At 37.6% G+C, this 22,952-nt stretch overlaps 1 protein-coding gene across 4 annotated transcripts in view; it reads right to left on the bottom strand.

The window, feature by feature from the left end:
* Mkln1 (muskelin 1, intracellular mediator containing kelch motifs) overlaps window positions 1-22,952 on the bottom strand; it is a 117,982-nt gene that overhangs the window by 78,070 nt on the left and 16,960 nt on the right. For 3 of the 4 annotated variants that reach the window (NM_013791.2, XM_030255437.1, XM_030255436.1), the window contains exons 2-6: window positions 19,740-19,809; window positions 11,884-12,026; window positions 10,515-10,603; window positions 7,491-7,600; window positions 5,609-5,801 (exon numbers count right to left, since the gene is read on the bottom strand). In NM_013791.2, the coding sequence (NP_038819.1) occupies window positions 5,609-5,801; window positions 7,491-7,600; window positions 10,515-10,603; window positions 11,884-12,026; window positions 19,740-19,809 (605 nt within the window). Of the gene's footprint in view, window positions 1-5,608; window positions 5,805-7,490; window positions 7,601-10,514; window positions 10,604-11,883; window positions 12,027-19,739; window positions 19,810-22,952 lie in introns of all 4 variants that reach the window. The other variant, XM_017321605.2, reaches the window with a different exon arrangement.

Here is a 22,952-nt window from a genome sequence, read left to right as displayed (position 1 = left end):
CGAGCAACCAAAATAGACTTGGTATTTTTATCTATCTTTCTTTTTATTCTAAAGGGGAGGGGTGTCACGGGTTGGGAGGTGGACCTAGGAGGACTGGGAAGTAAATGGAATGGGATACATTATGTAAAAATCCCAAATAATCAATAAAAATATTATGTTGGATATTAAAAAAGAAAAAAAATAACATGTAAGAACACTAAATAGGATGTTAATCCATAGGTTCCTGTGGATATTTTTCGGGCTAACCTCTATCTCTAGTCTGCCACGCCCTATCAAGAACAGATGCTGCACACAGCAAGTGTTTCCCCTGTACTTTCTGAGGTGATGATAAAAGGATTTGCTTTTGAGAATACAAACTATACCAAAACATACACTACCATTATGTCCTCAACCTTATATATATATATCTTAGCTCAAAACCTAAACATAAGGAGAAAAGGAAAAGGGTTGGAAGGAATGAAGCAAGCCTGTGACTTCAACATTCATAGTAATAAACTAGAAAAAAGGGAGGGTGTCTGGTATTGTACAATTGGAATTCCAACCCTAGGAATCCAGCAGGTGGACTGGCACAAATTCAAGGCCAGCCTAGAGTATAAAACTTGTTACAGACCAGTCCAGGCTTCATAAAAAGACCCACCCGGTCTCAGGGAATGAAGAAAGAAAGAAAAAAAGAGCAAAAAGAGAAGAACAAAGTAAGGAGAAGAAACCATAAGTAGTACAACATAAAGATTCAAAGGGAATTTTTTTTAAAAACTATGAATAATTTTATACTGATAAATTCACCAACTTAAATGAGGTGTGCATATTGTACATATTATTCAAAAGGCATAAACTACCAATACTCACTCAAGAATATAAAATGTAAGCAGCCTTTTATTTATTAACATAATAAGTTTGAAGTTTAGAAATCTCAACATGAACTTCAGGCCCACTTTTCACCATTCATCCTTTAAAAGTTCACCATGGTATTATTAATTTATATAAAATTTATATAAATTTTCTTCAGAAAATAAAGCAGAACTAATTCTCACCTCATTCTTTCTGTAAAGGCCAGAAATACCAACACAAAATATACACATTATGACAAAATTGTAGGCCAGTATCCAAACTATTCAACTATGCATAAGAACACAATACAATTTTATAAATCAAATATAACAAGATCTAAACCAAACAGGGATTTTCATAGTATTGCAAAGTTGAATTTAAAAATGAAAATTAATGTGATCTAAGGTGTGAGCAGTTGATACGGGCAGATCCTTTCACCACCTCAAAAGACACAGGAAACATGCTCGATAAAATGCAGTATCTACTATTCCTGATAAAGATTGTAACTACATTTCCTCAATCTCATAAAAGGTTGTCTATAAAAAGTATAACTAGCACTATACTTAATGACTGCTTTATAAAGCAAAGATATCTACTGTCTCCACACAATTCAATATACTATGGAAAATACTGAACTAATACAGTAAGAAAAACTTAAAAATACCATGACTGGATGAAAACATGAAAAGGGTCTTCTAACAGTACGACAAGACTCTATTCTCTACCGAATATCTCAGGATACCAAAAGAAGTGAATTTAGCAAGACTGCAGAGTAGAAAACTAACATAAACATAAACAATAAAATAAATGTTAAAAGAACTGGAAAAACGAAAGTACAAACCACGTTTTAAATAAAGCACTGATAATTTCAATTCTTGCCAAGTTGATCCATGACTACTATATACAAAACAAAACCCTATTAGATAGTTTTTAGGCACTTACAACCAATGTCACATGCTTCTAAAATTCTAAAATTCACAAGAAAATTCAGACCATGCAGAATAGTCAAAATAGTTTTGAAACAGAACAATGCTTGAAGACTTACATTACTTCATTTGAATACGTACTACGATGCTGAGTAATGAAGATAGTGTGATATTGGCGAAACGCACTGCACTGTCAAACCAGAAATTATTAGATTCCTACCTGGTACCATACACAAAAATTAACTCCGAATCAAATCTTAACCTTAAAACTCTTGCAAGAAAACCAAGAGCTCTGATCTTTAAACAAAAAATGTTCAGCTCTAACACCAAGAGCATATTAACAAGCACACAGATAGAAAAATTCTTACCACAAGGTAAAACTTCCAATGTTCAAAAGATGCAGTAAAAGATGAAAAAAATAAACCACAGGCTATAGCATATATTATCATTTTATATGTCTGGGATGTTTTATTTTTGTTTTGTTTGCTTGTTTGGGGGACAGAGTCTGATGTTCCTAGACTACCCCTCAGAGTTGCTATACTTCTGTCCTACCTCCATTCACTAAATACAGGCCTATACCACCAGATCCTATGAAAAATATATTTTCTTATTTTCTTTTCTATTTGTATGTTAATTGTACAAAATAGTGGGCTTCATTATGACATTTTAAATCATATCCCATTAGAACTGTGTCTCTCCTACACTCAAAGAATATATTTTGAAATCCCTCATATATCTCTTAATAAATGGCTTGTCTCCAGATAGAAGCCTCAAAACACAGACATAGGTAAACAATTCACTAAAAGAATGGGTGAAGATAAGAACAAATGTTTCACCAATGAAGACACAAAGATGAAAAATATGCTAAGCATTAGTTACTACAAATTGAAAGCAGAAAATATAGACATAGATTAGAATGGCTAATATTACAATTATTGACACACATTACAATCAATGGGCAATTATGTATAGCAACTGGCTTTTGACAATTTTATTATTTTGTTTTACTAGAATTCCAAACATGAGCACTGTACTTACACCATTTCCACCAATCACTCTTCCCTCCAACTCTATCCATGCCCTCCTTACTCCTTCTCAGTTTCATGACTTTATCTTAATCACTGTCACACAACTGAAACTTTTATGCACTATTGTATGGCTATAAAACAGCAACACTGAAGTTTAAAAGTTAAAGCAGACATACAATATGCCACCTGGTGGTTCTATTCCTAAGTCTCTACCTAAAAAAGTCAAAGTGTATTTCCATACAAAGACTTATATACAAATGTTCATATCAACAGTTAATAGCCCACAAGTGTGACTAGCCCAAATGTCCATCAACAGATGAACACAGAGGAAAACTAGTATATCTGTGTCATGTCTGCCTTAGCAATAACAAAGTGAGTTTCGACAAACCTAGATGAAATTCCAAACAAGAGATGAAATTCCAAACAAGCCAACTCAAAGAAGTCCAAGAGTATGGTCTGATTACATGAAGTTATACAAGTGCAATCTCACCTATAGTGACAGAAAGGAAACAGTTGCCTAAGGAAGAAACACAAGCAATGCAGGAGGTCTAGATTATAAAAGGACTGAGGAAAATTCAGGGACCATCAATGTTTGTTACTATGTATAGTGATGGTGGGGTCAGGTATGTAGGTAGACACACATATACGTCAACATGTAGATCAAAGTATACATTACAAGTATGTATAGCTTATAGTGTCATTATATATATAAATCGACCTCTAAAAAGGCAAAGTGATCTTGTCTTTTTTTTCTTTTAATATACAAAGCTTAGTCTTATTGTCATATGAAAATTTTAGGTGTTAGGAAAAAAAAAAGATGTGGGCTAGAGAGATGGCTCAGTGGTTAAGAGCACTGACTGTTCTTCCAGAAGTCCTGAGTTCAAATCCCAGCAACCACATGGTGGCTCACAACCATCTGCAATGGGATCTGATGCCCTCTTCTGGTGTGTCTGAAGAGAGCAACTGTGTACTCACATACATAAAATGTTTTTAAAAAATTTTTTAAAAGACACCTTAAAACACAGATCACATTTGTAGATCATATTAATGAGTACATTAAATACACTACAAGGTTTTTGAAGGCTCAATTGTAAGAAGCTTGATAAAAGATGTTTCCATGTCCTACTTTCTTTCCTACTCCGTGGGCAAAAACTTCTTGGCCTCTTCCATGCTTTCAGTGAAAGAGAAGCCAAAAACGTCTCTAGTGTTCTTTCCCTTATTTGTTCAACTACTCATCATCAGTGAGGTCAGCAGTGAACTGAAGCGCCCTGGAAGGAATCACTATTAACTAAGTGTTCCTAGGCAACTGAGACAGCCCTGGGCAACACAAACTATGATGGGACTAAGTTTTGGTTACTATCACTTTCTCTAAACCAGGCTCCCTTTCTAGAGTCAGAATTGCAAGCAACTATAATAAAGAGAGTCGCACTTGCTTTTAACAGCTTTTTCTAACAATGGGCATTCAACTGAAATCAATTTAAAAATGTAATTATCGTTAATTTGCCTTACAATCAAAAGAAGTTACACATGATAGTGGTTGTTACTTTATATCACTAACACAGTAAAATCAGATGCCTTAGTGATAAAAATGTAAAACAAGTCAACTTGAAATTATAAAATTATCTATATACCTCTCTCTCCCTAGGATTAGAAAAAATATGTAAACTCACGCTTAGAAATTGAAACACATTTACGTACTTTCATTGGAGGCATTTTAATGGTTTGATATGACATTAATTATCAGTGCTCTTAGGTATAGTCAATTTCAAAACTATCGCTTCCTTATTTGTAAATATGAGTCATCATCAAGTAAGTACGTCAGTAGTGTAGAAGGCTTGGGGTAGCTTTGCCATTGTACTGAGCAATGGGAGTACCTGGTTTTAGGGTAAAATATATAAGCTAAAATAGAAAAGTGCAAATTTTAGTTTCTTTAGTTATAAGAAACTAAGCACAGGCTAGCTTGGAACTTGCTATGTAGCTCAAGGTGACCCTCTTGAACTACTGACCCTCTTGCCTCTAGTCTCTCCAGTGCTGAGTCAGGCCCAGTTTATGCAATGCTGAAATTTAAAGTAAGCAATTATTGTACAAATGAACCATACTCTGGCCCTCCACAAGCTTTCTATTGAGTATTACTGGCCACTATGAAAACCACTGTAGAAGAAAAAAGGGGAGGGGGAAGATAAAAGAAAGTTCTTCTCACTCACTAAGGAATGACAGAGCCTTCTTTCTAATTCATATAACTGAGAACTTAAATATTCACATTCAAAGCATCTCATAATATTATATACACATGTTGAAAACCAAATTACAGGCCATTTAAGGAAGTCAGCAGTTCTACAAGAAAATCAAGGATTTTGTAGTATCTGTTCACACTACCAAGAAAATCATTTTAGTGCAAATTTCCTTGTCTGTTACATCTGCCAATACTTTTTGAATATGCAACCCCCTCCTATCCAAATCACAGTATTAAAAAATGAATATTAGCTATTGAAAAAATTACTTAAAGGAATTTTTTGATAACAGTAGTATCAAAAATTGTTTACCTGATTTATTGTTAGTTAAGTGCTTGGTTTCCAGAATGACAATGTAATATAGGAAAATGAGTTCAAATCTGTTTCTAATCTTTTTTTAAAATTCCTGTGATATTATAAACCTATCTTACATAAAATAATTCTCTACTCCAAGGGACTAGACAAACTTTATAAAGTAAGTGCACAGGAAAAATATAAAAGAGTGATAGCGGCACATAGGCAGCATATATTCTTTTAGGAAGTTTCCTGTAAATACTGAAATATCCCTACTAATACAAGTTTCTAAGTTTCTTACCATTTACAGCTTTTTCAATCAACTCCTCGCAAGCATCAAAGTCACCCTTTAACACCAATTTGTCATGCATATCTGTCAACATTGGATGTTCCAGTGCAATCTTGGTTTTCTTCTGCAGGGATTCAAAAGCCTCTGTATAGTTATGTTGTCTGAAGTGTTTTAGGCAAAGGCGAATGGCTTCCTGTTCACGGTACTACTAGAACACAAGAAAAGTAGGGGGGGAAAAAGAGATCTGCTTAGCTGCCACTGTAGGAAACAGTTAACAATTAAAAACAAACTAACTAACTAGAGTGTGTGTGGATAGATAGATAGATAGATAGATAGATAGATAGATAGATAGATAGATAGGTGGGGAGGTTTCTCTGTATAGCCCTGGCTGTCCTGAAACTCACTCTGTAGCCCAGACTGGCCTTGAACTCAGAAATCTGCCTGCTTCTGCCTCCCAAGTGCTGGGATTAAAGGCGTGCCCCACCACGCCCGGCTCCAAGCACTATATTTAATCTTGTTCATTAGTTGCCTTTATTTTCACCTGTCAAGTAGTAAAACTGAAGCTTAATGTACTGTAATAACTAGCCCAAGGTCACAAGTATGTTATCAAAGGAGACAAACAAGATAAAATTCAAAAGCCTTTTATAGGAGGAGGAGGAGGAGGAGGAGGAGGAGGAGGAGGAGGAGGAGGAGGAGGAGAAGCAGCAGCAGCAGCAGCAGCAGCAGCAGCAGCAGCAGCAGCAGCAGCAGCAAACAGCTGCCAAGCAGTGATGGCAAACGTCTTGAAGCCCAGGAATTAGGAGGCAGAGGCAGTCAGATCTCTGTGATTTTGAGGCCAGCCTGGTCTGTAGAGCAAGTTCCAGGACAGCCAAGGCTACACAGAGAAACCCTGTCTCAAAAACCAAAACAACAAAAAAAATTCTATATAAAAAAACCCCTTAAGGATGTACATTTTACAGTTCCCACAACAGCAACTAATAACATCCCAATGCAGATACTGAGATAAAGAACAGCATGGATTTGAAAGTCAGCACTCAGTTTATAAAACACTTTAACAGGGTGAATGCTAGAAATAAGCTCTGAAAAGTAATTTAAAACAAACAAGTTAAAATTAAAACTATGTGCTGAAATTACATCAAATTTTCTAAGCATATCACTTTACACTGAGAATTAAGAAAACCAATTACATAACACTGTATGACAAATTAAAAGATTTACTGATAAACATTACCCCTGAATAAAAAATATACCACCCAAAAACTTGAAAAAACAGCCAATTTAGAGTTATCTCACTTCTCAACTAATACAAGGTTATCCGATTCCTTATACAATATAATTGTCAATATGTAAACCCATCAAATAATCAAAGCAACTCTGTATCTCCGATTTGACTTTTTTCCACCTTTGGAACTGGCTTATTATAATGCATGTAACAGCAGTTCTAGTAGTGCGAGTGGCATCTACCTAGCATGCTGACTTTAGGCATTTCAATCATGGTCAAACATAAAATTTTCTATCAGGCTATAAAAGTAACCCACTAAAAATGTATTCAAAATATTCATATTAATTTATATTAAAAATAAAATTGAGGGCTAAGTGAATATAACAAGATAACAGCAAACTGTAGAGCCATGCTGCCTGAGCCCAAAGACTGACCCGAGCACATAAACCTCTCTGCTCCCTCCATTCCTATGAGGATTGATAATTACTTCTTGTAGAATAGTAATAATTTGAATGAGTTAAGACTGCTGAGCAGCTGACAAACCACAATGTTTAAATGTTAGTGATTATTCAGTTTCTACTATCATCAACATTTTGAATTGGTCACAATAAAGAAATTGGCACATTTCTCCCTCAATAGGTATCAAGGTCTAATTTTAAAGCATGGTCCTACCTTGCTGTACCAGTTCAGACAGGGCTGCACGATATCAGGATCATCAATGCCACTAAGTTCAACATACCAGATGCTAAAGTTAAAGCTGGGCCCCCAGGACAAAAGTGGAACTTTGAGGAAAAGTGAAAAGAAGGGGAAAATTAGTATGATTCAAATAAAGCAAAGCCACTAATGTTTGAATCTATATGAATTTTGTTGTAGGGTTTCTTTCTTTTTTTTTTTTTTTTTTTTCGGTTTTTCGAGACAGGGTTTCTCTTTATAGTCCTGGCTGTCCTGGAACTCACTCTGTAGACCAGGCTGGCCTCGAACTCAGAAATCCTCCTGCCTCTGCCTCCCGAGTGCTGGGATTAAAGGCATGCGCCACCACGCCCGGCTTGTCTTAGGGTTTCTAGTACTGCACAAACATCATGACCAAGAAGCAAGTTGGAGAGGAAAGGGTTCATTCAGCTTACACTTACACTTCCACACTGTAGTTCATCACCAAAGGAAGTCAGAACTGGAACTCAAGCAGGTCAGGAAGCAGGAGGAGAGGCCACTGAAGGACGTTACTTACTGGCTTGCTTCCCCTGGCTTGCTCAGCCTGCTCTCTTATAGAACCCAAGCCTACCAGCCCAGGGATGGCACCACCCACAATGGCCCTCCCCACTTGATCACTAATTGAGAAAATGCCTTACAGCTGGATCTCATGGAGGCATTTCCTCACCTGAAGCTCCTTTCTCTGTGATAACTCCAGCTTGTGTCAAGTTGACACGAAAAACCAGCCAATGCAAACGCATTCATCAAAATTATTACACACATGCCACACACCTAGATTTCTAGCCCTCAAGAGACTACGGTAGGAAGAACAAGAGTTTCTAGATTACACAGTGAAACTCTTGTCTCATATTACTGTTTTTAGCAAATTCATCTTTAAAACAAGTGTTTAATTTTTAAAAGATGGCTTGTGGTGTTAAAAAAAAATCTGACTGATGCCATCATATTTTCTTAGTTAATAAAATCTGTAATGTAAGTTCAAAGTCATGATACATCTACTCCTAAATAAATAAAACCAGAACTAGGTAATATAACAGAGGTGATATATACTGGCCCTACATACAGCAGATAATATTTTTAACCTATATCTAAGTATAGAACGTAAATTTCAATTATGTATCAATATATCAATATAGAACCTTGAAACAAAGCCAGAGGGAAAACTTTTCAAAGGCAATCTGAGCTTTGAAGACATATCCAAATAGTAGGAAAGATGTAAAACGACAAAAAAAAAAAATCTCAGGTTTTCTTTGTAAGAAAACAGATTTCATTCAAGGATGATTCAATAAAAAGAGATACAGCGATGCAATTTACCACCGTAACAAAAGCTAAAAGGAAAAAATATGTGCTTAATTACTTTAAAAATTCATCTTAAGCCTTAAACATAAACCTAAGGAAATATTAAGTACTCTTACTCAAGTCAGAACAAGACAAAGAAGCCAATTCCTCTACTAATTCAATACTACACTAGATGTCTTTTTTTCATTTATTTTTATTTTTTACTTACTCACTTTACATCCCACTCACTACCTCCCTCCCAGTCAGCCCCTCCCACAATACTTCCCTAATGGCCCCCTTCTCTTCTTAGCGGTTAGGCCCCGCCCTGGGTATCATCTCCTACACCCCAGCCCTGGCACTTCAAGTCTCTGCCAGGCTGGCCACTTTCTCTCCCACTGAGGCCAGACAAGGCAGCCCAGCTAGTAGAACATATCTCACATCCAGGCAACAGCTTTTGGGATAGCCCCAGCTCCAGTTGTTCAGGACCCAAATAAAGACCAAGCTGCACATCTGCTATATATGTGCAGGGTATACTAGATGTCTTAATGAGTATCATAGAGGTGGGGGTGGGGGCTACAGAGATGGCTCAGCAGTTAAAAGTACTTGCTGCTCTTCCAGGAGAACCAGGTTCAGTTCCCAGGTCTCACACAGCAGCTCACAACCATGCACAATTCCAATTCCATGGGATCTGATGCCCTCTTCTGACCTCCTCTTGCAGTAGGCATATAGTACATGGCACACACACATAAATGCAGGTAAACATATGGATAAAGTAATTAAAAACTAACTTAAAAAAAAAAGACAATTACTGATCACCTGAAGATGACATAGTTGTCTAACTGGAACTTTAAATGACTTGACTGGCTATCCAATATTTCTTTTCAACTACTAAGCAAGGTACACAGATTAGACTATAACACAAGTGCTTAAAGGAGTTTAATAAATCAATGTTTTTCAATGTGTGGGACTCTGACATTAATTATTGTTCTTCATTAATAAATTTGACTTCTTTGATTCTAATTTTAATAAAATACTTCTAAAGGTGAGGCAAAAATGGAAATCCAAAGACTCAGTCCTCAACATCCCTGCCCTCATAATACTAAATCTAAAAGCTCCCAGAGGAACCTGAGAAGGATGCATTACAAGCACCACCAGAAGCTGAAAACCTGGATGATAAATATATGCCTTAAGACAGTGTTTCTGAACCATGGCTTGCAAATCTGAACCACAAGATGGACTAAGTCAGTTTAACCAACATTTCATGTAAAAGCACATTACAGGGCTTGAAAAACTCATCAGGGTTTGGTTGCAGCTGATAGCTCTAGAATAGATGGCAAGCCTCCATGAATAATTAAGGTAACTAGGTAACTACACCCCACAGAACCCTGTAAGAATCCTTCTAAGTGAGAAAACACTTGGAAAATAGCCTCATGAAATTAACTGTCACTTAAAAATGGATTCATAAAGCAATTGTCAGCAAACAGTTCTGTAAAGGGCCAACAGGAATCTCTTCAGATGCTGGGCTATGTGATCTCTTTCAACTATTCATCTCTGCCTTTGGGGCACAAAAGCAGTCAAAACCAGTGCACAAACTAACCACAAACGAATTTAAAAACTAAAACATAGGAACCTATAAAACCTCATCCATACACTACAGTCTATGAACCAAAGACATTACAAAACAGTTTTAATTCAAAAACACTAAAACCTTACCAATTTTAATGAATCGACAAGGGAACATCTGTTCATCAATTTTATGTTTCAAGGTAAATGTCTCTTTGTTATAATCATTCTTCAGGCCACTGTTGGGTGGTGGGAGAGAGACAGAACACTGCATGTTATCAAACATGACTTCATAACTTAGTAAACACACTAACCACACTAATCCTATACTCAAATGCTAAGCTTATGCCAGTGCTCACACTGCATATTCAAGACAATGTAAACAAGCAGCTGAAAAGGAAGACTGGTCAGAACGCGCACCTCCACATCCACTGCAATATTATAGTTCTTAACACTATACAAAAGCAAATGAAGAATGTTCCGCATGAACCAGAGACTCTGGCCAGCTGTATGAAAATGTGTGGCTATCTTCAATGTGTAAGTTAATCTTAAAATTTTTCAAGTAGTAGGAAAAGAATTAAAAACAAGTCAGTCATATCTAACAACTGCAACAGGCCAATATTAGAATTTGTCAAGGAATTAAATTTCTTAGATACCTTTTTATCATCCACAAATTTTCAAAGGCAATCTTGTTCTGCTGATTTAAAAGAATCTTCTTTACCCTAAATAAAAACTAACTCATATCACCCACCTCTTGTGTTTACAGGAAAATCCCTTACCATCAGACCTCCTTATACCCTAAAATACTTGTATGACTTAAATCAGAGCATAAAACTAGTACTTATGCAAGTGAAGCATTTCCTTAATGGGGTAACTATGTCACAAATACATTCCAAGTCGCCGTGGCCTTGTTTCTACTGACTGTATGACCTTCCTCATGCTTGGGACATAACTGCTCTGAACTCCAGGTTATGGTGCACTTTCCAGACTGCAAGCCATGCTGTCATGTTTTGTCTCCAGTTACTGACACTTCTCCTTTTGCATCTCTAACAGTAAAATCCTAGAGGACTATTTCTGGGCTAGGCAATTCACGATTTCAGTTAGGTTTGTATTTTCCAATAGCTACAGCTTTTGTCCTTCTACCCACAAATGAATAGTTTGTTTGTTTTGGAAGTGGTGGGAACTGAATCCAGGCCTTCGGCAGTATCAGAGATTTTCATTAAATAGAAAGTATTTCTAAAGTTATTGACAAATCAAAACTATGAGTAGAAAAAAAGAAATATTTGATTCTTTCTCCATTTTTTAACAATTTTAACTAGTATCTTGTAGTTTAAAACACACACACACACACACAAACCTACCAACTTAAGCCACAGTATTAACAAAGGAACTAGGAATAAAACCTGAAAGAGGTTCTTTACTTCCTAGGAAAAGGCACAAAGATCCAGCTATGAAGAAAGTAGATGAGCTCTGCAGTATGTCTCACAGACAGTCCTTTCTACCCCACAACCAAACCCACCTGGACAACAGCTCTGTCATATTTTCTTCATTCATTCCACCAAAAACTTTGAATTTCTTCAAATTGCAGACATGAGTTTTCTCATATTTTCCAAATGTAATATTCTGAACGATAGCAGGCCTTTCAAGCTTCAGAATCAAGTACTGAGGGAAAAAGACAGGAAAAAGAAATCAAATATACCCTCTGCTTAAAACAACCTTAGACGTTAGAACTTTTGACAGCTAACAGAATGATAAGAAAGCTCCATCTTAGGTGGCAGGCTTAAAGACTTTTTGTTTTATTTGTTTTAAAGCTAACAGAACAATATTACAGCACCCTAATAGTGACTGTTATATTCTTCACTCAACAGAGGCTGCCAACTATATTCTCCTGAATGCTGAAAACAGACTGAAAGAAGCCTAGTGATGTAAATTCTCATCAGTGAATTAAACTGAACTAAAGACACACCAGACTAGCACTAACCAAAGAGAACACGATTAAAATTAAAAAACAGCAACCACCCATTCCCACGGAATGAAATTGGCAGATAGAAATCTCATTGCATAATTATTGTGTGACACACACAATACACTTAAAAATAATCAAAACTGATCAAAATTCATTATTTTAAAAAATATTAGACTAAAATATTTCGATATAAATTAGATTAAAACTTGATTAACTAGGGATTCTCAGGTAGAACATTAGAACGACACACCATAAAGCCTCACATGCAGATACCCAGTTTTCCCAGATAGCTTGTTAAAGGGTCTAGCTCTACTCAGTGAGTATTTTTAACACTTCTGTGAAAACCTAGGTGGCTGTAGCAGCATGGATTTATATGTACTCTGCTCCACTGATCTACATTTCTGATTATGCAGTGTCATGCTAAGCTCTGGCTCTATAACACACCTTGAAATCAGATATGTTGATATCTCTGCTTGCTCAGTTGCTTTCTTTCTTTCTGGGGTGTGTGTGGAGGGGAGTGGACAGACAACACTGATTGACTTGGATACTGGAATTCTTTTGTGTTTACAAATACATTTTAAGATTGCTTTTTCTATGTCTGTTAAGGAAGGTATTGGCTTTTTTCTTGGGATTCTGCTCAACCCTGTAGACTACTGTTAAGATAATCATGTCCACTATTCTCCTAATCCAGGGACACAGGACGTCTTTTTATCTTCTAGTGACTTTATCAATTTCTCTCTTGAATGTTTTAATGTTTTCCAGGCCTTTCACATCCCTGGATAGTCTAGATTTAGCTCAAGGACATGAGTGTGAACTGTGATAAGACTGTTCCTCTAACTTCTTTCTCATCATGCTACTGACTTTGTAGCCTGCCACTCTGCTTAAAGTGTATGTCAGCTCTAAGAGTTTTCTGTAAGTTCGTAGAATCTTATACATAGAATCTTATCATCTGCATACCGGTCCTATTTTTATGCCTTGTATTTCTCTAGTCTTGACCCTCTAATTAAGAATCCCAGAACTATACTGAATAACTGATGAAAACAAGCATCCTTATCTTCTTTGATTTTAGTAGAAATCCTTTGAGCTCTGTCCCACTTAGTATAATGTTGGCTATAGATTTGTTATATATAGCTTTTATAATGTTGAGATATGTTCTTTCTACTCCCAGTTCCTTGGGTGTTTTGCCTGCATGCACTGAAAGTATTGCTGGTGCCAGTGAAGGCCAGAAACAGGTGATTAAACCCCCCGGAACTAGAGTTCTAGAAGGTTTTGAATTTCCATGTGGGTGCTGGGAATTGAACTCATATCCGCCATAAGTGCAGCTAACACTCTGAACCACTGAACCCTAGCTTCAGCTCCCACTTCAGGACTTTTATCATTTTATCACCCATTGTGACAATCATGTGGTTATGGTCATGAGTCCATTCATATAGCATATTACATTTCTTGATTTCTGAATGTTGAACCCCTCCAGTATCTCTGGACTAAAGCCAAGCTTGATCAAATGATGATCCTTTTTATGCGCTCCTATATTCAGTTTGTGAGTACATTGCTGAGAAATTTTTTAAAGATTTATTTATTTATTTCTTATATATATGAGGTTTATTTATTGTATATTTAGGTACACTATAGCTGTCTTTATACGCACTAGAAGAGGGTGTCAGACCCCATTACAGATGGTTGTGAGCCACCATGTGGTTGCTGGGATTTGAACTCAGGACCTTCAGAAGAACAGTCAGTGCTCTTAACTGCTGAGAAATTTTGCAGTTCCACATATTAGGGGGATTGATCTAATTGTGTGGTTACAGAATTTTGATGAGTAATACTGCCTTGATAATTAAGTTTTTGGTAATGTTCCTTTATTTCCTACTTTATGGAAGAATCTCAGAAGAATTACTTTTAGGTCTTTGGAGGTGTGGCAAAACTCACCAGGGAATCCATCAGGAACTATATTTTTCTAGTTAGAATCTTTTCATTATTATTAATTCAGTCTCTTGGCTTGTTACAGAAGCATTTAAATTATTTCACCATAGTCTAATTTTGGTAGGTTATTTGAACCTAGAAATGCATCATTCCTTTTAGATTTCCCAATGTAATAGAAGACAAGTATATACATACATATGTTGGGTTTGTGACAGGGTCTCACTAAGTAGCCCTGGTTGGCCTGGCACTCACTATGTAAATCAGGCTGGCCTTGGAAGCTCAGAGATCTGCCAGTCTCTGCCTCCCTTAGGAGTACTTGGTCAAAGGCATGTGTCATCACACTCAGTGAGCAGATATTTTTAATGTATTTCCACCTCTAATTGTATTAATTTGTGATACTTCTTTTGGTCATTTTGTCTAAGTTTATAGATCTTGATTATCCTTTCAAAGAACTAGCTGTTTTAGTGATTTTCTTTTTTTTGGTACTACTTTTTTGTTTTTCATTAATTTCTACTTTAAATGTTTTATGTATTTATTTGTGTATATGAGGAAGTAGTATATATAGGATGGTGTTGGGTGACCTCTTCCATTATTTTCTTGTTGTTCCTTTGAGGCCAGGTCACTCCCCATGGTGGGCATGGCGTAATGCTGCTTGTATTCGATGTTAATTTGGGTCCACAAAAGACATTGAGGAACCTTGCCCCCAATTGGTACTGACTAGTAAATAAAGATGCCGGAAGCCAATGGCTGGGCAGGGAAGACAGAGGCGGGATTTGAGATTTCCCTGGTTTGGGATGTGCCTGGGGGTTGGGGGGATCTGCCATGCCAGGAGAAGTGGAAGGGAGGAGAAGTCATACCTGAGAAGATTGGAGGACAGAGAGACATAACAGCCATGTGAAGGAGCCCGGAGAGTGCGGCCCAAAGGGCTGTTCAGCTGGGTCCAGGGCAGCCAAGGTAGAATACAGAATTAGGTTGCTGATAACTCAGGATTATCAGTGGGAAGTAGCCCAGCTACTGCACTGTTTAAGGCATATCAAAATATAAAGGCTGTGTGTGTGTGTCTTTCATTCAGGAGCATAAACTTGGAGCCAGTAGTGAATCACCCACAGATGGGATTTATTTAAATAATACAATTCGCTGAACCTTAAGTTCTTTGTTCTTTTCTTGTTTGTTTGTTTGTTTGTTTTTCCAGCTACGCTAGCCTTCAACAAACCCTAACAGTCCTCTTGGCCCTCCATGGCTCCTTGGAGCTGGACCATAAGTGAGTGCAGAGATCTGAACTCAGGTCTTTATGTTTACACACCAAGTACTCTAACCTACTGAGCCATGTCTCCATCTCCTTAATCATTTCTTTTTATCTACTGATTGGGGTTTTTCTCGTTTCTTTTGTGTTGTGGTGGGTTGTTGTTGTTGTTGTTGTTTCGAGACAAAACCTCTCTGTGTAGCCCTGGTTGTCGTGGAACTCACTCTGCAGACCAGGCTGGCCTTGAACCCAGAGATCCTCCTGCCTCTGCCTCTTGAATATGAAAATTAAAGGCCTGCACGACCATTGCCCAGCTCGTTCTTATTTTCTATGGCCCTAACCTGTAGCATTAAATGATGAGACCTTTCTCATCTCAAATGTAGGTACTAAGAGTTTCACTCTTCTCTTAGGATTACTTTCATTCTATCTCATGGGCTTTGTTATATTGCATGTCATTTTCATTTGATTTTTAAAAGGTTTTATTTCTCTTTGATAGGATGCTGGTAAACCTCCATAAGGTCATATACATTCTATAGTCATTCTTACTGTTGGTTTGTAGTTTTTTTTTTTTCTTTCCTCATGATAAAAAAGAATACAGGAAATTATTTATATTTTCCTATAATTGTTAAGATTTCTTTTATGTCCTAAAATAAAATTTTAAACAAAGTCCCATAAGCTGCTGAGAAGAAGGTATATTCTGCAGTTTTAGGAGAGGATGCTCTGTAGATACTGTTAAGTCCATTTGGTTTATAAGGTCAGAATCCACAGAATTTGGGTTACCTTTTGGCAGGACCTCAAACCTGATTAAGTCAAGTCCTGATTCACCCTTCACCCACCACAATCATGCTGAGGTCAGGCTGTGTCTTCACACCTAGCAAAGTGTGCTTTGTGAAACTGAGTGTGCCTATATGCAGTGCATTTATTTTTAGATGTTTAAAACTGTACTGTCTTCTTGATGGAGATCAATATCTCTCTCTCCTTTTCTTTTTCCTTTTTTTTTTTTTTGAGTTTGTAGGATTTCTTCTTTTTTATTGATTGAGAATTTTTTACTATATACTCTGACCATAGTCACACACCCCTACTTCTCTCAGATCCACCCTTACCCACTCAACTTTGTATCCTCTTTTTAGAAATTCATGAAGCTCAGTTCATGCTGCCCATATACTCTAGGATGCGTGGCCTTTTCTAGAGAATAGTCCACCAGCCAGGAGCCACATCCTTAAAGAAAAAAAGACTGTTCCTTTTACAGCAACTATCAACTGTCTTAGCTAGGGGTGACTTCACAGCCACCTCTCATCTCCTTGTTGTTATATGGTCTGACCTGAGCCTACACAGGACTTCTGTATGCTATTATGACTGCTGTGAATTCATAAGAGCAAGTATCCTGCTGTGCCCAGAAAACCCACTTTCCTTTCAATCATCTACTACCCCTGGCTCTTACAATCAATCTATCTGTCCTCTCTTCCCAAATCATCTCTGAGCCTTGAGAGAAGGGGGTATGAAACAGATGTCTCATTAAGGGGAGCATTCCTCGGTCTCTTACTCTTTGCACCCTGACCATTGTAGATCTTTGGGTTTATCACCATTTAGTACAAAAAGTATAGATTAGTTGACAGATGTACTAATCTATAAGAAATCATTGGGAGTCAATTTAACACTATATCCACTTAGCAGAGTAATAGTAATAGATTCTTTCCTAGGACCTATATCCTATCTAGCCACAGGTTCTTGACCCTGGTAACCGTGCCATACCTTGGTTCCAATTTGTGAAGCATGCCTTAAATCCAATCAGGAATCTTTCTTTCTAAGGGTTACCTCAACTCATGTGTGCCACTACTGTACAAGCAGGAGGTCTTGCCAGGTTGTAATAGTGTATGAAGTATCCTTTGTTTCTTCAGACTAGGCTGTCTTTCTCAGTGGTGGTCATTATGCCGGACTTGTAAGGGGAGGGTAATTTGTTTTTCATGTTACCTATTGTTTTTGCATTGGGACTTATGCATCAGGAATTCAATAGTTGGTTGTCACTGCTGTTTAAGGGTCACCTTTCTTTTTTTCAATGGCACTATCTGTATTTTCTCGGAAGGACTGGGTAGCTGTATGGTTGAGGTGTCACTTTCCACTATTAAAATATTGTTCAAGGGATCAACTTCTATCCTCAGTCCTCTTCTGAGAGTAAACTATTCACTACAATGACAGACACTGCCCAGCGGTGTGCTTTCCTGACTGCTGAGCTCCAGCTGGCTTCTCGCACACTTCTTCCCTTCTTCCCAGAAGGCTGTCTTGCAGCTGGAAACCCCTCCCTGATGGGAGTCTTCTTCCTACCCTCTATCTGAGGACTACTCTGGATCAGTATCTGGATCAGTCTAAATCTTGTTTTGACTCTGGCTCTGGATCCAGATCAGGTTATAGTTCTGGTTTTGGCAAGTGGGTGCCTAAGTACTAAAGTGAGTTTCTGGCATTCCTGCACTGGATGACTATCTGGGCTGGTGTTCAGTGTTTCCTTGCCTTAGCTAGTCTTGGTTCAGCGAGGAGTGTGTGACGTTTAGTCGTGGAGATAAGTGGTGCCGCTTTATGGGTAACGTAGGTAACCCTAATGGGTATCACATAGCCTCTGACCTCATAGCTGTGTTTCCAAGATTAATCTTAAAATAATTACTTTGGATCAAGTAAGCCATATATGTGTGCTGCTTTAAGGTGCTAGCTTTCATAAACTTTAAGCACACGCAGCTTTAAATCAAGTGCCTTCCACAGTCTTCAAACAGGAGTCAGAAACAAGTTTTACAACAAACAACCACTAGTAATGTAAAACTTCTTGCTATTTATCTATACACCAAAACTGTGCCCATTCTGTCCAATAAATAAAACTAAATTGTTCATGTCCCTTGAAACTGGCCACAAAGAATCTCAGATTCGTGTCACAGTTACAACTAAGACACATTGATTACATGTTATCTATTTCAAAATTAAAGTAAGTTTACTTAATTACAAAACGTCACGTTTCTTTTACCCAAGGATTCAATAGATGGAATACTAAATGATTCAGGGCTCTGCTTGATTCATCAAGAACAGAGAAAATATTTCAAAGCTCTACTCCCAATATTTAATTTGGTGCCTTTTGAGTACTTACTAAATAATTTTTTAATAAGTGAGAGATATATAAAAACATTAAATGCCTTTAAAATATAGTTAAAATTGGAAATTTACAGTAAAACATTATAATTTCAGTAATAATGTCAAAGTAAATAAAAATACAATCTTCGCTCTGCCAATATATCAGCACCATGTTTGGGTAATACATAACATTTTGAGGTGAAGTGTATAGTTATCAAGTGACCCAAATAGCTACAGCAACAGACAAATAAAAAGGAAAAGAAAAAGAAAAAGAAAAAGAAAAAGAAAAAGAAAAAGAAAAAGAAGTGCAGAAACTAGGTTCCCATGAACTCTACTATATTGTTTGCTTACCCATCTACTTTTTGACACCTTCAAGGATCCAGACATTATGAATGTACCTACTACACCCTAAGCATGTAAAATTAAAGAATGATTTATTTAGTAGCAGCACTGCTTACCAGGAAAAAGGAGTATTTAGTGCCTGGCCGTAACACCTTCTGTATATACCATCTTAACATAGCACACCAAGCCAGCACGACAGCTTAGCAGGTGAGGGTACATGTGAAACTCATATGATGGAAGGACAGACTCCCATAAATCATCTTTGCATCTTCACACGCACATACTCACCCACGCTCAACACATGCATACATAAGTAAACATAATTTTTAAAAGATTACAATAACAATGTAACAAACTATGTTGACTTTTCTGAAAAGCCCCCGCATTCAAAGTTCAACTTACTAACATTTACAGAATGATTTGAGCATAACAGAATGGGAACACAACCTGGCTTAGAGCAGAACAGCACTCAAGTCCTTGTCTAACATTTTATTCATAAGTTGTTGTTTTTTTTCAGAACAAAACAAAAACAACTTAATTTTGCATCCTTATTGATACATTAAAAATATAAATTAAAATTTAAAATGTCAATAGGAAGTAAAAGTGTCTCATCAAATCCCACATTGTCTTTACCTATAAAATAAAAATTTAACAGACCAAAAAGAAGATGTAGCTCACAATCCTGAAGACAAAAATGAACTCTCAATGGATTCTACACAATTGATAGCAATTGAGTAAGTACCCATCCATGCCAACTTCTAATAGTCCCCGGCGCTGCATGCAATCTTACTTGGGGAGGATAGTTGCTCTCTGAAGACCATCTGGAAGACTGATCATTTGGTTTATCCACTAAAATGTTCCTAGAATTAAAAAAAGAAAGAAAACTGAAGTGATTAGTTAAAGTCAAAAAAGGGAAATAATCCACCATTATAAAATTACTGGAACTACCACAAAGTTATACAATGTTTACGGTTTGAAAGAGAATAGTATATAACCATGAAAAAAAGCACAGAAAACCTCTAAATTAATATAAGTTTTAAAAAGCATTAAAAAGAATGCTGGGCCAAGAAGGAGCCAACCTAGAGGTATGAGAGAAGCTGGAAAAGAATAGAAACAAAATAAAGGCTGTAGCAGGAGCTTGTAACAGGAAGTATAAAATAGTAACCAGAGTCCATACTGCCACCAACAATCCCAGCACAACCACAAACAAACAAACACACACACACACACCCAAACTGTGAAACTTTAAATAAAATATATGACTAGTATACTTCCAAACACTATCAACTGAAAAACAAGCAGGGCTGGAGAGATGGCTCAGTGGCTAAAAGACCTTGTTTTTGCAGAGAACCCGTGTTCAATTCCCAGCACCCCACATGAAGGACCACAACCTTAGGAAGACAGACAACTGTACAGAGGTTATAGGTTAACTCCTTGGGATGCCATGTTATAAAAAAAGAACTGGATCGACAGTTACTGATGAACTCACAATCAGAAAGCACGCTAGACTTGAACACAGTATCAAGCAAACACCTGTAATCTCAATACAAGGGGCTGCACAAGAACTGCGAGACGAGGACGTCAAAGGGAAGCAGGGGAGAGGGGGAGTGGAGAAGGGAAAGGCCCTAAAAGATCTTTTTTTCCCTAAGTTTGAATAGACAACATATTAGAACCAGTCTCAGAGGTACAGATTTTAGAATTACTAGATACGAAATGTCTTTAAATAACTATGGTTATCACTTTAAGAGTTCTAAAGAAATAAGTAGATAATACATAGGATAGATAGGTAACATTATGGAAATATTCTACAGAAAAATCCCAGGCTGAAAAGAGGGGAAAAGAGAGAGTGGGGGTGTCCAATGGCTGCAAGAAATCAAAGAGCTATGACATACGCACAGCTGCACTGAAAGAAAACAGCAACAGGAGAAACACGCAAGGCAATGCAGTGACTGAGGATTTTTGGAAGCCAGTAATGATATCAAACCATCTATCCAGGAAGTTAAGACAAAACCAAGAAACAAATACGACGACAACAACAACAACAACAATAGAAAGAAAACAAGGGAAGAAAATGTATATCTAGACTATACTGGTTAAGTTTCTCTACTGTTATGATAAAAACTATACCAAATCCAAACAGGGGAGGGGTGGAGTGAACAGCTCCGTGTCAGACTAAGAACGCAAGCAAGGGCAGAGGCAAGAACCACGGAGGAAATCTGCATACCGGCTTGTTCCCCATAGCTTGCTCAGCTTATTGGCTTTTTATACAACTCAGGACCACTTGCCTATGGTGGCAATCAATCACTAATCAAGAAAATGCTCCACAGACATGTCCACAGTCCAATTTGATAGGGGCAACTCCTTAATAAGCTGACAAAAACTAGCACATAGGCACAGTATATTCAAACAGTAGAAAACCACAGAGAAAGTCATGGGGGAAAAAAAATCACAAAGAGTGGGGAAAAGTCCACTACAGAGAAACAAAGATTAGAATTACATTAAACTTCTCATCAAAAACTCCACAGGCAAATAAAGGAACTATTTCAAGTATTGAAAGGGGAGGGGAAAGAAATCCAATCTTGATTTGTGATTTGAAAGTAGAGGGGGAATACTCGGGGTTGGAGGTTTAAGTGGGGCAGGCATAGTGGGTGGATGGAGAAGAGACAAGCACCATCAAAACTAAGGATGTATTAAAGATCCTCCACTACTTTGTGAGCTATTAAAAAGAAGGTAAAGGTATTTGAACACAGTTCCCTGTGTGGGTGAGCAATAATTTCCTCAGAAGACATGGGTTATTAAATGAAAATCTTAGTAGCAGGAGTGGGATACTTCCTTATAAGTTATACATCAAAAATGTCCCATATGCCCCCTCAAACAATATTGCCACTGCTCTTCATGCCCACAAGAACTAGATCCACTGCTCCTCAGCACACATTCTGATTGTAGGGCATACAGAAATCCAACCGGAATTGACCTGAAAAACTTCCTCACAGACAGCTAATGTCCGTAATGCTGAAAGGTGCTACACAGGCAGGTAGGCAAGGCAAGTCATCAATGGGATGACCCAGCAATGAATCCTGGACATGACAATACTAACGCACTAGGTAAGAAGTGCCCACCACTTCTTACAGTGATGGAGTACAGTGATGGAGTGAAGATTATGGAATAACCAACCACTTTCTGGTTGGCTCTAAGCCCTGACTGGCACTGTAAACCTGGTCAAAAATCCAGGGATCTGGAGGTCACAGGCCATGGGGGTGGCTGTGAGGGGTGGGGCAACCCATACCAAAATGCCTTCTAGATATTGGCTTATGCCCACAGATGAGTGTTGCTCTCAACCCTGACCAGAGAAGCTGATTCTATAGGAAGCAACAATTAATTCAAAGATTCATAACTAGGTCAAAGTACTGAGAAAAAGTGACTGTCAAGTATTCAAGTGGGACAACTATTCCCCTCTCTGCCAAGCTCCAGCAACACAGTAAAGAAAGGGTAGAAAGAATGTACAAGTTGAAGGATGGGGTGGAAACCTGTGAAATGCAGTCTGCTGGGCATGACATGGCTGCTACACCCATGAACTCACTGCAATGATGATTACCTGATTATCTGCACAGAATCAAGCACATCAGTCCATATTCTAGTTGGTACTACTACCTGGACTCAGTAAGGGTTTCGTTGTTGTTGTTGTTGTTTTGTTTTGTTTCTTTAAAAAGGAGAAGGTATAAAGATGGGAAGAGAACATGTTGGGAGCATGTTGGCATGTTGGGGTGTGTAAGATCAATGCACACAGGTATGAAACTACCAAAGAATCAATATCATTTTTGGTTCGGGGAACTTCCCAAGATGAGCAGTGGTAAAGTAGACGCCTGACTGTTTTGATCTTGTCACATATCCTGCATACCAAGACTGAGCTCATTCAGGAAGGATAAGGAGAGTTCTCTGTCACCCTCACTTCCTTCCCTACCCTTCTGCCATGGGATGCTTCCCACAAAAGATCTTTTTCCCA

The sequence above is a fragment of the Mus musculus genome, chromosome 6 (genome assembly GCF_000001635.26).
Source record: "Mus musculus strain C57BL/6J chromosome 6, GRCm38.p6 C57BL/6J".
Lineage (NCBI taxonomy): Eukaryota > Metazoa > Chordata > Mammalia > Rodentia > Muridae > Mus > Mus musculus.
The sequence above is the reverse complement of the archived record's forward strand: the minus strand, read 5'-3'. Positions and strand labels throughout refer to the sequence as shown.